The sequence below is a fragment of the Peromyscus eremicus genome, chromosome X, assembly GCF_949786415.1.
Source record: "Peromyscus eremicus chromosome X, PerEre_H2_v1, whole genome shotgun sequence".
In the NCBI taxonomy this organism is placed as follows: Eukaryota; Metazoa; Chordata; class Mammalia; order Rodentia; family Cricetidae; genus Peromyscus; species Peromyscus eremicus.
In genome coordinates, this window is record NC_081439.1 from 87,654,341 (window position 1) to 87,669,766 (window position 15,426).

Here is a 15,426-nt window from a genome sequence, read left to right on the forward strand (position 1 = left end):
TGCCAGTGTCTATTGTAATCCCAATTTAAAACCTTGCTTGAAACGAAGGCAGTGAAATAAAGCTTTCTATACATTTGGGGGAAAATGTAAAAGCTCTCAGTGTTTAAAATGAAGGCTTGAACACTCCTTTACAGAGTGTAAAACCTGAGGAGAAATAATGGAACCCAGCAGCCTTCAGATAACAATGAACAAATATTTGATTGTCTACCATGGGCAAGGCACTGTACTCAAAGAGATTGTGAACTACTAAAGTATGTTTACTTCTAACGAGTAAACGAGGTAACAGAGGCTATTCCTTGGGGAACCTCCTTAGAAAATAATTCACAAAATTGGAGAGGAAAAGGTAATAAAATCCTTTCTACTAGAGCCATAGCAATTAAAATTAGGGATTTTAACTTATTCCCAGCTCAACTGTTGATAGCATATTTCAGCAGGGCTTGGAAAACCAGTTTTGTGTTTTAAATATTCCAGGAGAGGTGACTTTCAGACTTGTCACGTGGGATTCCCGAGAGTCCAGTTCCTCATTCCAATCCACTCCGTGTTTATCAAAGTGCATTAGCTGGAACAGTAAGAAGGGAAAAATTCACTGCAAGAAGTCATCCTATCCTGACGATATGTAGAATAAAATTGATAGTGTTAATTACTAAGATAGTCTGGTTAAAGGTTGTGTGTGTGTGTGTGTGTACAGTTGGAGGAGGGACAAGCAGAAGGGGACGTAGATAAAGTGAAAAAGAGCTGATGTATTCAGAGCTTATGTTGCTAGAGGTGAGATCAGTTACCTGCCTGCAACTGAAATTTCAAACTTCTGTTTAGAAGGGACATTAGTGGACAATGGTGACTGATAGTTGGAAATATCTGCAGACATCTTAAGTTTTTATGACCAAATGAACAAGAAATGAATTGGAAGACTAAGAACAGTTTTTTTCATTGCCTGGCAGTTTTTACCTTTTTACTTCAAAGTACAGCATCGTATTCAATGAATGCCTATGTGACTGTGACTTACTTCAATGAAACCAACAACTATACCAAGACAGAAACATGTGAGTGTGGTGTCTACGGATTAGCCTCACCAGTGGCTAATGCTATGGGAGTGGTGGGCATCCCTAAGAACAACAATAACTACCAAGCTTGCGACTACCACACCGAATTTACTAACACTGATAAGCCCTGGATCGCGCTGATAGAAAGAGGTAATTGCACATTTTCTGAAAAAATTCGAACAGCGGGTAGAAAGAATGCTGATGCCGTTGTGATTTACAATGCTCCAGAGGCTGGCAACCAGACAATAGAGATGGCAAATTTTGGTAAGTAACGACTGATTCCCTAAGAGAATTAATGTTTCCGTTGGCTTTAAAACTGTATTCCCCATCTAGAATTCATGTATGATCTGGCAAAGAAATTAAGTCTTACAATTTTACATTAAGTTTCCTGGCCCAACACAACCTGAAATTATTTTATTCTTAATCAATATTTTTTAATTTGTTCCAATGCCAGGAACAACTAATGAAAGGATTCCTATTTTCAGGTTTGCATAGCTTTAATTAGTTTCTTCAGCATGCATTGTGTAACTGCTTTTTAATATGCTGTGCCTTTACCTCTGTCGACATTAAAATAACATTTTCATTTCGGGGTTATTTAAAATGTTTCCATTGGATTCATTATCTCTGGACAATTGGTTGTATGTGTTTCCATAAAACTGTAAAACTGATCCATTTGTACTATTAGAGACTAACAAATTGTAAGCTGGTAAAACTGACAGGAGTCTCTGACCCTGATGTGTGCACGGAGATCTGAATCTATCTAAGGGATGAATACATGCAAATGACTCCCTAAGAAATGTTTCCCATGAAAAAGTCCACAGCAGAAGAGTTCTTACCAAAACTAAAGATTTCCCTTGGAAAGGTGTCCTCATGAGTTCCTCAGTAAACCAAATCATCTATTTTATCAACTATGTAAGGGAAGGTACTTCTGGGACTTCATATTTTCATTTTGAAAAAAAGAATGACACTTTAAAAGTAAATGGTTTTCAGGGCCTGGAGAGATGGCTCAGTGGTTAAGAGTACCCAGGTTCAATTCCCAGAACATGACAGCTCACAACTGTCTATAATTCCAGTTACAGAGGATCTGTTGCCCTCACACAGACATACCTGCAGGCAAATCACCAATGAACATAAAATAAAAATAAATTAATTAAAAAACTTAAAACATAACAAAAAAGTCAATGATTTTCTAAAGCTATGAAGAAGTAGACTTCAGAACCCAGTCATCTATACTGTGGGTGGGTATATGTATTTATTTACCCCAGACTTAGCCAGAGGGCCTGTGAGAGAGGATTATTATTTCAGAGAAAGAGCTGTAAGCAAATGAATACAGTATTTTGTTGTTTATCATGGGCAAGAATTGTCTGTAAGAAAATTAATGCAATCCGATTTAAGCAGACTTCAGAACCATAAAAAGAAAACAATAAAACCTGGCTTAAAACATGGTAGTTTACTAACACTATTAGGAAATTGAGCTGCTTCTTCCTCTGACTATAGGAAACTCAGGTGAAGAAGCATTTCAGCAGTACAAAATGTTTAAAATTACACCAGGACTCTATTTGCTGTCTTGTGTAACATGCCCTAGGCATTGCTAGGGGTTCAGCTGAGCACATTTCTTTTTCAAGCTAAAACAATCTCATTAGCCTCCCCTGAATGTTCTTATACTTTTATAAATCCTTTGATCTTATAGAAATAAATTAATGCAGCTTTCTGGTAAAGATTGGAGATTAAACATAGTCTGAAACAAACAAACAAACAAAAAATTACTTCCTTTTTATTCAAGCTTCAAGATCAGGGCACTCTGGGTTTCTTCGGCTGTGCACAACCATATTCTACTATTGACTCTCCTCCTATTTTTAAAATACAAACAGTATCTAGTTAAACAGTAGTCCTATTCTCGGCCGGGCGGCGGTGGCGCACGCCTTTAATCCCAGCACTCGGGAGGCAGAGCCAGGCGGATCTCTGTGAGTTCGAGGCCAGCCTGGGCTACCAAGTGAGTTCCAGGAAAGGCGCAAAGCTACACAGAGAAACCCTGTCTCGAAAAACCAAAAAAAAAAAAAAAAAACAGTAGTCCTATTCTCAAAACTTTCTTTGCAAGTGTACAGTAGGGACTAACATTGGGTGAAATGTGAGTACCCCATTGTTGAATTTAAAATATTTACCAAGGGTTACTCATGGTAAGTCTCTTCAAAAGGCCCGTGGACCATCATGTCAATATGTGGCTCTGAACAGACTTTTTTTATTATTATTTTTATTTTGCAACACAATTCAGTTCTACATATCAGCCACGGATTCCCTTGTTCTCTCCCCTCCGGCCCCCCTCAACTTCCCCCCAGCCCACCCCCTATTCCCACTTCCTCCAAGGCAAAGCCTCTCCCACGGACTGAGATCAACCTGGTGGACTCAGTCCAGGCAGGTCCAGTCCCCTCCTCCCAGGCCGAGCCAAGCGACCCTGCATAGGCCCCAGGTTTCAAACAGCCAACTCATGCAATGACCACAGGACCCGGTCCCACAGCCTGGATGCCTCCCAAACAGATCAAGCCAATCAACTGTCTCACCCATTCAGAGGGCCTGATCCAGTTGGGGACCCCTCAGCCATTGGTTCATAGTTCATATGTTTCCATTCGTTTGGCTATTTGTCCCTGTGCTTTATCCAACCTTGGTCTCAACAATTCTCACTCATATAAACCCTCCTCTTTCTCGCTAGTTGGACTCCCAGAGCTCCACCTGGGGCCTAGCCATGGATCTCTGCATCCAGATCCCTCAGTCGTTGGATGGGGTTTCTAGCACAACAATTAGGGTGTTTGGCCATCCCGTCACCAGAGTAGGTCAGTTCGGGCTGTCTCTCGACCATTGCCAGCAGTCTGTTGTGGGTGTATCTTTGTGGATTTCTGTGGGCCTCTCTAGCACTTTGCTTCTTCCTATTCTCATGTGGTCTTCATTTACCATGGTCTCCTATTCCTTGTTCTCCCTCTCTGTTGTTGATCCAGCTGGGATCTCTCGCTCCTCCAAGCTCTCTTTCCCTGGACCCTCGCCCTTCATTACCCCAACTCATGTCCAGGCTGTTCATGTAGATCTCTTCCATTTCTCCATCATTGGGCGATCCCCATGTCTTTCTTGGGGTCCTGTTTTCCAGGTAGCCTCCCTGGTGATGTGAGTAGCAGTCCAGAGCCTCCCTGGTGATGTGAGTAGCAGTCCAGTCATCTTTGCTGAACAGACTTTTTAACAGGAAGCAGCCATACTTATATGATACATATATGAGCGACAATAATTTCTTAAAGGTCCACCATTAGCCCTGTTTGGAAATTAAGCACAGCAAGCCAAGTACTATGATACACCCCTGATATCAGAACTGCTCAGGAAGCTGAGGCTCAAGAATGGAAAATTTGAGGGCAATATAGGAAATAAAGTGAGATCCCCATCTCAAAACACATATAAAATAAAATAAGCACACTTTATAAAGATAGCATAGAACCCAGGTGGCAGTGATACATGGCTATACTTCCAACACTTGCAAGGCTGAGGCAGGAGGATCATAAGTTCAGAGCCAGCCTGAACTACACAGTGAGATCCTGTCTCAAAAATGAGGGAAAGAGGAGAGGAAAAAGAGAAAAGAAAGGAAGAAGGAATGAAGGGGAGGAGGAGAAAGAAATTGAGAATGATAAAATAGAAAAAAAAAACAATGAGTGAAGTGAGGCAGGACAGAGAAACACTACTGCAGCTAGATGTAAGAAGCTCTGCATTTCTGTTTATTGCACAGTGGGGACTTTAGATAGCAAGATGCTGTAAGCTGTATTAAAAGCAAAAGAAGGATATGTTTATGGTTTCACCATAAAGACATGATCAGTGTTTAAGGAGTTAGAGATTTACCCATACTTATGTATGTATGTATGTATGTACATCGAAACATCATAAATCACCACATTCATATGTACAACTTTTATGCTTTTATATGTCAATTTAAATAACAACCTAAACAAGAAAAGGTAGCAAAATCTTAACTGTAGTAATTAACATTTATTGGCCTATAACAATACACCTGTACTTCATTCAACGAATATTGTACTTTTAACAATGAACCGTGTCAGCTGTGAATGATTAAACCTGTAACTTCAGCTTTGCCTTTACTAGTGTTGTCACTGTTAACTGGTCTAGCCTTGGATTTCTCCCTTCCTAGAAATGGCCCTCATACAGACACTGCTTGTGATGCTGTTGATAAATATAACACAGAGTGGTTATTTCACAACATAAGGAAAAGTGAGTTTGTACTTGCCATTTTTCCTTAGTGTTTTGTTCTATTTGCTTTGCCACAAAGGATGGAGGAACAATTCACCCTACCACAAAAGCATATAGATTGACCTTCCACCACCTCGTGCTTCATCAAAGCTGGAGACTACCATTTTAGAAAACCAATCTAGTCCCTGCAACCCATGCACCTGACCACTCACTCCTCTTTGGTTCCTCCTCCCTTTCCTTCAGCTCGTTTCCCACTAGGACTGCCAAGTCCTACATCTTGAATAGTATATGGGAGGGTTTAGAGGGAGGAAAATAAATGGGGAAATGATGTAATTATATTATAATCTTAGAAATAAAATTTAAGAAGCCTTGTAGTTTAGATAAGATGTAGGGCTTATCACTCTTTTTTGTACAGCAAAAACCAAATGTGCACTTTTAGAAACCATAGAGCATCTCAGTAAGACTAGGCATGCTTTAGGGAATTTAAAGAAGCAGGACATTGGCCAACCATCTTATTTGGTTTGAAATTATGGCAATTCCCAGAATGTTGGGCTTTCAGTTCTAAAACCAGTAAGCTCCAGAGCAAAGCAGGACACATTGACCATGATATCTAGGTTTATTTTGGAGTTGTATGCTATCAGAAAGTCAGGAAAAGTTGTTGATGGTTTCTAAATAAGTTCTTTTATAAATGGCAAAGACCAGTCAGAGGCTAAAACCATCATTCATGAAAAAGCAATAGCCATTCACATTAGCTAGATAGGGGACTACTTAGTCATTTTTTTGTGGCTTTGACATCGTTCATATTTAGTCCATATTCATACATGATCACAATTTATTGCTACTGCCTTAATGCATCATGGTCAAAGAATGACCTTCTCTGTTGCTGATACTCTATAAAATAATTTATCAGCAACAAGAAAAAGCAAGGCCAAACTGCTAGTGCCATGCTAAACTGTGGACAACAGGGGGCACTTATTTCTTCCCAGTGACAATCCACTTTGTGCATGCCCATACAGTTGTATAAATGTGTTCTATCCCCCCAGTGTCCTTGTACATTTCTGTGCCTCCATGACCCATAGAGGCTGCCTCCATGGATGCAATAAACCTACAGGATTTTTCTGCACTCTTTGCTCATCATAGTTTTGTGACACAGGAACCAAATATCCTTACTCCTTTGCCCTGGCTATTTATGTTCTTCATTTGGTATTTTTCTATAAGTGATAACTACAGCTAGAGGAGAGAGATAAATAATACTAATACTAATACTAATAATAACAACAATAATAATAATAAATAATGTATGTCCTCATTCTTGGAGATAAACATCTAATGCATTCCCTCAAGTCACTGTGTATTTGACTTGGCATTTTTTCTTTTATTTTAAACATTTTGAGAATGTCATACATGAGCACTGTACTCATATCATTTTCACCCCACACTGTCCCATAACTCCTCCCAATCCTCCCTCTATTCCCCCTCAACTTTAAGGTCTCCCCTTCAATTATAATTTTTACATATCTATATACACATGCATATAAAAAACAATCTGCTGAGTCCATTTAGTGTGCTCACATGTATTAGCTCCTAGGGACGACTACTTGGAGTTGGATAACCTATCAGGGAGCTCGTCCCTAGAAAAGACTGATTCTCCCTTTCTTGGTAGCCATTAATTGCATATAACTCTTCATCTAGGGGTTGAGCCTTGTAAGATTTTTGTCATCCATGTTGGCACATCAGTTGGTGTTGTTATTGTGCAGGTCTTATTTAGGAAACTATACTGTCTTCATAGGTGCAACTTCTTGTCATTGATGGAACACATTTTCATGACATTAGAAATAAGCTTACCTAGCCATAGAGTAAGGGCCCAAATTTTGTTTCAACTTTTTTTTTGAGATTATAATATATGTGGACGAATTTCTAAATGATCTTAAACACAGAGCCAGATATAGGGGTGAAAACCTGAGAGAGATCAGAGAAATAGGAACAGCCACATGCTATGCTCACCTCACCAACTCTGCAGCTTCCAAAAGGCAAGATACTTCCCGTCTACCCACGCCTATATGCCTTGCTGTTCTGCCATCTGATTTGCTCTCTCTGTCCAGCTACATCACTTCCTCTTCCTGCCCAGCTCTGTCACTTCCTGTCTGTCTGTACAGACCTCTGGACCTCCATGGTTAACTAGTGTTAGAATTTAAGGCGTGTTCCACCACGCCTGGCTCTGTTCCCAGTGTGACCTTGGACTCACAGAGATCCAGACAGATCGGTGCCTGCCAAGTGATAGGATTAAAGGCGTGTGCTACCATTGCCTGACTTCTATATAGTGGCTGACTTTTTCCTGTGATCTCCAGGCAAGTTTTACTGGGAGACACAGTATATTGGAGGACACAATCTATCACAAATATAATTAACAAAATTTCTCTTCCCTTTCCTCCCTCTAAAACCTCCCAAGGAGGGGTACCTCCTTGTTCATTTTCAAATTCTTTGCCTCCTTTTTTCTCTCACTAGTTTTTATTGTGTGCATATATGTGTATGTACATGTGTGTATATTCCTAACTAACCTGCTCAGTTTGTATAATGTTATTTGTATGTATGTTTTCAGGGCTAGCCATTTTGTATTTGATAAGCAATTGGAGGGCACAACTTCCTTTTAAAAATTGCTTGCATTTATTATGTGTATATACTACAATCTAACAGGTATGGAACGTAGTTCCTCAGAGTTTTGATTTGCATTTCTATGACAATTAGAGATTTTAAGAATTTCTTATATATCTATTTGCAATTTATAGGTCTTCCTTTTAGAAATATCTGTTCACTTCTATTATCAATTTTAACAGAGTAATTTATTTTCTTGTTGAATTCTTTTCATATTTTGAATATTAGCCCTTGGTTCAAGTTATAACTTTCAAATGTTTTATTCTGTTCTTCATACCAAACAAGCTCTCACCATACCTCATCCCCCTGTTTTTGAGACAGAGTCACACATATTACAGGCTGCCCTCGAACTTACTATGTAGCCAAGGATGACCTTGAACTCCTGATCATCATGTGTGTGGAAGTCAAAGGACACTTGTGGGAGTTGGTTCCCTCCTTCCCCCCATGTAGGTTCCAGGGATTGAATTCGGGTTATTATGCTTGGCAGCAGATACCTTTACCCACTGAGCCACCTTACCAGCCCATGACGTCTAACAATGCGTTCTAAACACTCCACAGACAGACACCAAATTCTATCCTAGATATACAGGAAAAGTCACGACTCTTGAGCTATTTAAACTGAAATTTTAGGACATGTAAGTACTCACTTGCTGAACAGACAAGTTTTTTTTAAGGTAAATAAGCTATGTATGGATAAAATGCCTTAAGAAATGCTTACATTTGAATGTAGTTTATGTCAGCAAAGTTAATAATTTGGGAAGGATAAACTAGTCCTTCTTATCTTTTTGACTGTGTCTAATGAAGTGAATTGCTGGGTAAGGTTCACAGAATTTCAAAATCCCCAACACTCACCAATTTTAGAGCAACAAAGTGTGTGGAAAGGAGGGTTTAATCAGAGTGGCAAACTTACCCACTGTATGAAAATGATTTTTATAGAAATGAAGTGGGAAATAAAAACCATACTATACAGATGAATTGAGAGGACAATAAACTCCCCAAGAAGAGCTGGACTTCACTATGTATATAAATAAGAGGGTAATCCAAATGAACTGACCAGTTCTGCCCCACATGAACTTTATGACATCATCCTCATTCTCAGGCCACCACAAGAGAGTCTAACTGATCTCCTTCATCTCAATCCATACCTACCCTGCAACCAAAGTCGCTTTGTGGGGGCAGGGTTTCGTGTCACCCACACTGATTTCAGAATCTTTGTAGCTGAGGAGCACTTGGAACTCATGATCCTTCTGCTTCCCCTTCTGGAATGCTGAGATTCCAAGTCTGTGTGCCACTATTCCAGTTTGTGTGGTGCTGGGGATTGAACCCATGGCAGGCAAGCATGCAAGCACCTAAGATCCCTTCCCAGCTGTGTGGGAACCATCTTTCCAAGCCATTATTCATCCAGAAAGCATCCGACTGTCGCCGGCCATTCTGACCTCGCCTCCTCACACTGCTCCATTTCTACACTCTGAGTACTAGCCACAGTGGGTTGTTTTCACTTCCCTATGTCCTTTAAACTCTTTCCTGCCTTAGAACCGGAAGTTAACCTTTGACACTCCTTGACCTTCTCTCTTACATCTCAATCAGCATGAAACCCTGCTCATTCTACCTCCAACACCCTTCCTTCCACCCTTTTTCTTTTCCCATCTCTGCTGCTTTTAGCCAAGTCTAGGCTAGCATCATGTCTCACAGGAATCACTGCTAGCCTCCCAGCTGGTCTCCATGTGACTCTCATTACAATGTCTGGGAAAGTGGCCTGTAAAGAATATACTTAAGCCCAATCTTATTAATATCCAAGATTTCTTTATGCATGAGATAAAGTCCTACATTGTTGAGCTTCAGACACTGTGGTATTCTTTCTGCCGTGTGTGAGTGTGTGTGTGTGTGTGTGTGTGTGTGTGTGTGTGCTTTGTGCATGCATGTTTGCAGGTATACTCTCCTGTGCGTGCATATGTGGAGGCCAGAGGTTGAGCTTGGGTACCTTCTCCTGTTTCTCTCCACCTTGGTTGGTTTTATTCTTTTGTTTTGATATTGTTGCTTGGTTGTGGTTTTTTTTCCTTTCCTTCCCCTTTCCTTCCCCTCCTTCTTACTTTTTGAGACAAGGGCTCATTGAACCTGGACCTTGCCCATTCCAATAGACTGGCTGGCCAGCAATCCCCAGGATCTGCCTGTTTTAGCTCCCCCATAGTGCTGAAGTTATCCACATAGCCCATGACACATGGCTTATGACATGGGTGCTAGGAATCCAGTCTCGGGTCCTCATTATTGTGCAACAAGCACTTTCCTCAGTGAGCTCTGCTTGTCACTTACCTTTCCCTCTGCTTGAGTAATTTCTTATGGTTTTTCTACCATAATGTTGACTCCAAAATGTCTATTACTACCAATCTAGTGCATGTTAGTTACTATCATCCCCCAAAAGGACAATTGCAAGAGCTTCCAAACTGGGTTCCTTATTTCTCATCTTGTTATTCTCTGCACCATAGCCAGAGTTATTGTCTACATCTATGGGTCGGCTTCACCATTCAGCTCCCCCAGATGCCCAGGTGATTTTTTTTATTCTTCAAATGAAATCTAAGTGTTCCCACACCTGAAAGGATTGGCCTCGTTTACTTTAGCTACTCCACTGACACGGCAAACCACTCTGCCCTCTCTAACCACACATTGACCACAATAACCATCTAAGGATTTGTCCAAATTAGGAAGCTCTGCTTCATGCGCTCCTTTTGCTTGCTTTTCTTTCTGTCTGTGAAATCCCAGTTTAAATCTCTCCTAAGAGGTTCTCCTTTACTGTGTGCACATTTCCCACTCCTTTTTACATGTCTTAAAATGTACAATTAATTGTCACTTGCTGATTGCCTGTCTACCCACTCAGACTGTGAGTTCTAAGACAATATAGACCACAAATGTCTTTGCATTTCTTTGGGCTCAGGCTGCAACATCAGCTTCACTACTTGAAGAACAAAAGTTTAAGTCGGCGCTTCTCAACCTCTGGGTTGCAACCCCTCTGGGCATCGAATGACCTTTTCACAGGGGTCACCTAAAACCATCGGAAAACACATATATTTACATTATAATTCATAACAGTAAAATTGCAGTTATGAATTTGCAATGTAAATAATTTTATGATTGGGGGTCACCACAACATGAGTAAGAAACTGAATTAAAGGGTCACAGCATTAGGAAGATTGAGAACCACTGGTTTAAGAGCTTGGAGGGGAATTCCCCTCTATAGAAGAAAGGATGAACCTAGTTAAGGGAAGCTGATTAGGTAAATTTAACAGACTATTGTGCTTGCAATCATTGTCATTTTTACAGATATAAACTGTAAATGAGCAATTTTTCTGCATGAAAATGATATCTGATTAGATTGCTCCTGTGACTACCAACTCTGTTATCAATTCAGTATGTAACTTTTTAGACTTTTCCCATTTTTTTCTACATACTTATGTCCAAAAACACTATATCTTTATGTCTTTATAAAATAATAATTGTTTATATAGCTTTGTTTTTAGGTAGCTGGACCAAAGCTATATAACTATTATTTATTTATAAAGACATAAAGATATAGTGTTTGTGGACCCTGCTTTCTACTGTGAGTTCTTCAAAGCATACATTTTCTTCATTTTAAAATTGAAGGATGAAGAATATTTTGTCAGGGCCTAAATATGTGTTTTGTTTTGCTTTGTTTCTTGTTATTTTTGAGACATGATCTCACTGTGTAGTCCTGGCTTGCCTGGAACTCACTTTGTAGACCAGGCTGCCCTCAGACTCAGATCCTCCTGCCTCTGCCTCCCAAGTGCTGGGACTGAAGGCGTGTGCTGCCCACCACCACCACCAACACCAAGCAAGATGTGTTTTATTTTTATTCTTTAACATAGTCTTTGCTTAACTTTTGGCATATTCCACCTAAATTAATGTTTTATTTATTGTATTATTGCCATCTCTTAGCCTATTAGTTTTCCTCATAATTACTGATAATTAGAGAAGAGTGTGTATATGAGTGCACATATACAGAGTAAATGCGTCAGGAAGACTATACTAACTAGTTTAATGCTTCTTAAGTGTTCCTTCACTCTCTTTTCAGCGGCCTTTGCTTCCTACATCCTTTCACCCACCCATCCTTCCTTCCTTTATGAGTCAAATATTCCTATCCTAGGCACCAAGGACTCTGACTAGATTGTATTGCATCAAACTCTATTTGCAAGCTCTATGACTTACTCATTCTGGGAATTGCTAATATATTCATAGGTCATGTTGATAAGGCAGCCCGAGGCTTTTTATTTAGTTATTAATTTTAAATTAGCATACACAGTATTATATTTCACAGGGGCATTTTTTTTTTACTGAAGATAGATTCTTCTCTCATACAATGCATCCTGACCACAGTTTCCACTCCCTCTACTCCTCCCAGCTCCCCCTGTTCCCCTCTTCCCTGGATCCACTCCCCCTCTGTCTCCCATCAAAAAAGAGCAAGCCTCCAAGAAACAACAACCAAACACAACAAAACAAGATACAATAAGACAAGGCAAAAGCCTCATATCAAGGCTGGACTAGGCAACACAATAGGAGGAAAAGAGTCCCAGGAGCACCCAACAGACTCAGAGACACACCCACAAAAACACCAAGCTAACAGCCATAATATATACACAGAGGACCTGGTGCAGACCCTTGCAGGCCCTGTGTTTACTGTTTCATTCTCTGTGAGCCCATATGAGCCCTGCTTAGTTGATTTTGTGGGGTGTGTTCTCTCACAGGGGAATTTTCAGTTTTTCATTGATTCTTCTTCTCCATGTACTTCTCCATCCCCAGCTCCACCTTGTACTCTTCCATCCTCCAAAAGTTTCTTTCCAGTTTTATATCTCATGTGCCCTATTGCTCTCCTCTCTTCCTTAATACCCGCCATTCTTAGTCTCTGTCTTAGTTACTGTTTTATTGCTGTGAAGAGACATTATGATCACGGCAACTCTTATAAAGGGAAACATTTAATTGGGGTGGCTTACAGTTTCACAGATTTAGTCCATTATTGGCATGGCAGGAAACATGGTGGCATGCAGGCAGACATGGTGCTAGAGAAGTAGCTCAGAGTTCTACATCTTGATCTACAGGCAGCAGTAAGAGACTGTGTACCACACTGGACATTGCTTGAGTTTATGAGACCTCAAATCCTGCCCCCACAGTGACACACTTCCTATAACAATACCAAACCTACTCCAGCAAAGCCACACCTCCTAATAGTGCCACTCCTTATGAGTCTATGGGAGCCAATTACATTCAAACTAGTACATTCTCATCTGTGGCCCCCATAAGCTTGCAACAACATCATAATGCAAAATGCATTTAGTCCAACTTCAAAAGTCCCTTTAAAATAGTCTATAAAAATCCAAAGTCTCTTCTGAGACTCATGGGAATCTCTTAACTGTAATCAAATAAAAAATCAGATCACATACTTCCAACATGTAATGGCACAGGATATACATTACCATTCTAAATTGAAGGAAAGGGAGCATAGTGAGGAAATACTGGAATATAGCAAGACTGAAAACCAGCTGGGCAAACTTCAAACTCTGTATCTCCATGTCTGATGTCAAAGCACCCTTAAGATCTTTAACTCGTTTTATCTTTGTTGACCACAACACACTTCTCTCTTTGGAGCTAGTTCCACTTTCTGTTAGCAGCTCTCCTTGACAAGTACACCATAGTTCTGGAATCTGCAACATCTTAGTGTCTCCAAGACAATCCAGGCTTCACCCTCTGAGCTTCACACATGACATCTGGGCTTCCATGCAGGGACACCCCTGGCAAACACCTGGTCTCAGTGGCTTTCATTAGTCATGGAGGGAGATTCCATAATGCCTTCTTTATGTCCTTGACTCTAAATCCAGAACCATGTGGCCAAAGCTGCCAAGTTCTGCTGCTTGTTGGAGCTAGAACATGTCCCCCATGTTCAATTACATCTTCAGCTTTATGTTTTTGATGATTTCCTTCATTACCTAAGCTTGGCTGTCCTGGAACTTGCTCTGTAGATCAAAATAGCCTTAAACTCAGAGATCTGCTTGCCTCTGTTTCCTGAGTGCTGGGATTAAAGGTGTGTACCACCATGCCTGGACTTAAGTTCTTTAATTCCTTTTCACAAGTTGGAAGCTTAGCGAGTGGAGTCTTGCCCTGAGGTCACCACTCCCTTTATTCCATTTAATATCTTTCATCTGTTTATCTCCTTGAACACAGGACTTAGCTCCATTCCACTTCCTGGTGCCCCTTTTCTCCTCAAATTGTACATTTTATATTCTTTCCTTTCTCATCTTGCTCCTTTTCATTATAGATCTTCATAAGAATGAACACTAATAACCACACAACAGAGTCAATACTAGGCTGTTTTGAGATTTCCTCTACCAACAGAATTAATATAAAATGCTTCCATTTAGCCTCAGGCAAACTTTTCAGACAAAGGCAAAAAGCAGCCACACTCTTTTCCAAAATATCACAAAACCAGTTTCTAGGCCACACATTAAAATTCTTGTCCTCTGAAACTTCTTGAGCCAGACGCCCACAGTTCAAATCACCCTCAGCACCACTGTCTTCCATGCTCCTACAGATATGGCACATTAAAGCATTCCACTGCTTTCCTAATCCAAAGTACCAAAATCTACATTCCTCCAAACAAAAATACAGACATGCCTGTCACAGAAATCCCCCAGTCCCTGGTATCAACGTCTGTCTTAGTTGGGGTTTTATTGCTGTATAGAGACACCACGACCACTGCAACTATTATAAAGAAAAACATTTAACTGGGGCTGCCTTATAGTTTCAGAGGTTTAGTCCATTATCATCATGGCAGGAAGCATGGCAGCATGCAGACAGACATGGTGCTGAAGAAGGGGCTGAGAGGTCTATATCTGGATCCATAGACAGCAAAAGGAGACTGTGTCATACTTCCTCCAACAAGGCCACACCTACTCCAACAAGGCCACACTTCCTAATGATACCATTCCCTATGAGCCTGTGGGGGCCAATTACACTCAGACTACCACAGTCTCCCTCCCAGTTGCAAGCCTATACCTATACGCCCTCCCACTCAGGTACATACATATAAATGTTATAAGCTAAGATCTGTATATGAGGATAGAGTATGCAATTTTTGTCTTTCTGAGTCTTGAGTTAATTTGTTTAATAGTTGGCAGTTCTCATTTTCCTATAAGCAGCCATTTTAATTGTGGCACCTCAAAACAATGCATCTTCAAAGGGAACAAATGTAACAGGTGAGAACAACAGGGCTTTTGAAATAACTGTGGAAGAGAGCATTGGGGAATCATGTTTCAAAGCATCCCTTTTCAGAGCATGTTAGCAATAAAGTAGTTCACTTATTTTCATGTCCTGCTTTAAGTACATAAATGATGAATAATAAAGTGGTCAGTAACTTTTTAGATTTATATCATATGTTAATCCAAATATTCAATATTATGTCTTCTTAACATGACTTATGTAATAATTTCACAATGCA

General features: G+C 40.3%; 1 protein-coding gene across 1 annotated transcript in view; it reads left to right on the top strand.

Annotated features, from left to right (window-relative positions):
• Positions 1–895: 895 nt before the first annotated feature.
• The window catches only part of Rnf128 (ring finger protein 128), an 86,417-nt gene continuing 71,886 nt past the window's right edge, over positions 896–15,426 (top strand). Inside the window, exon 1 of the mRNA XM_059250511.1 lies at positions 896–1,304. Coding sequence (XP_059106494.1) covers positions 896–1,304 — 409 coding nt within the window. The remainder of the gene's footprint in view (positions 1,305–15,426) is intronic.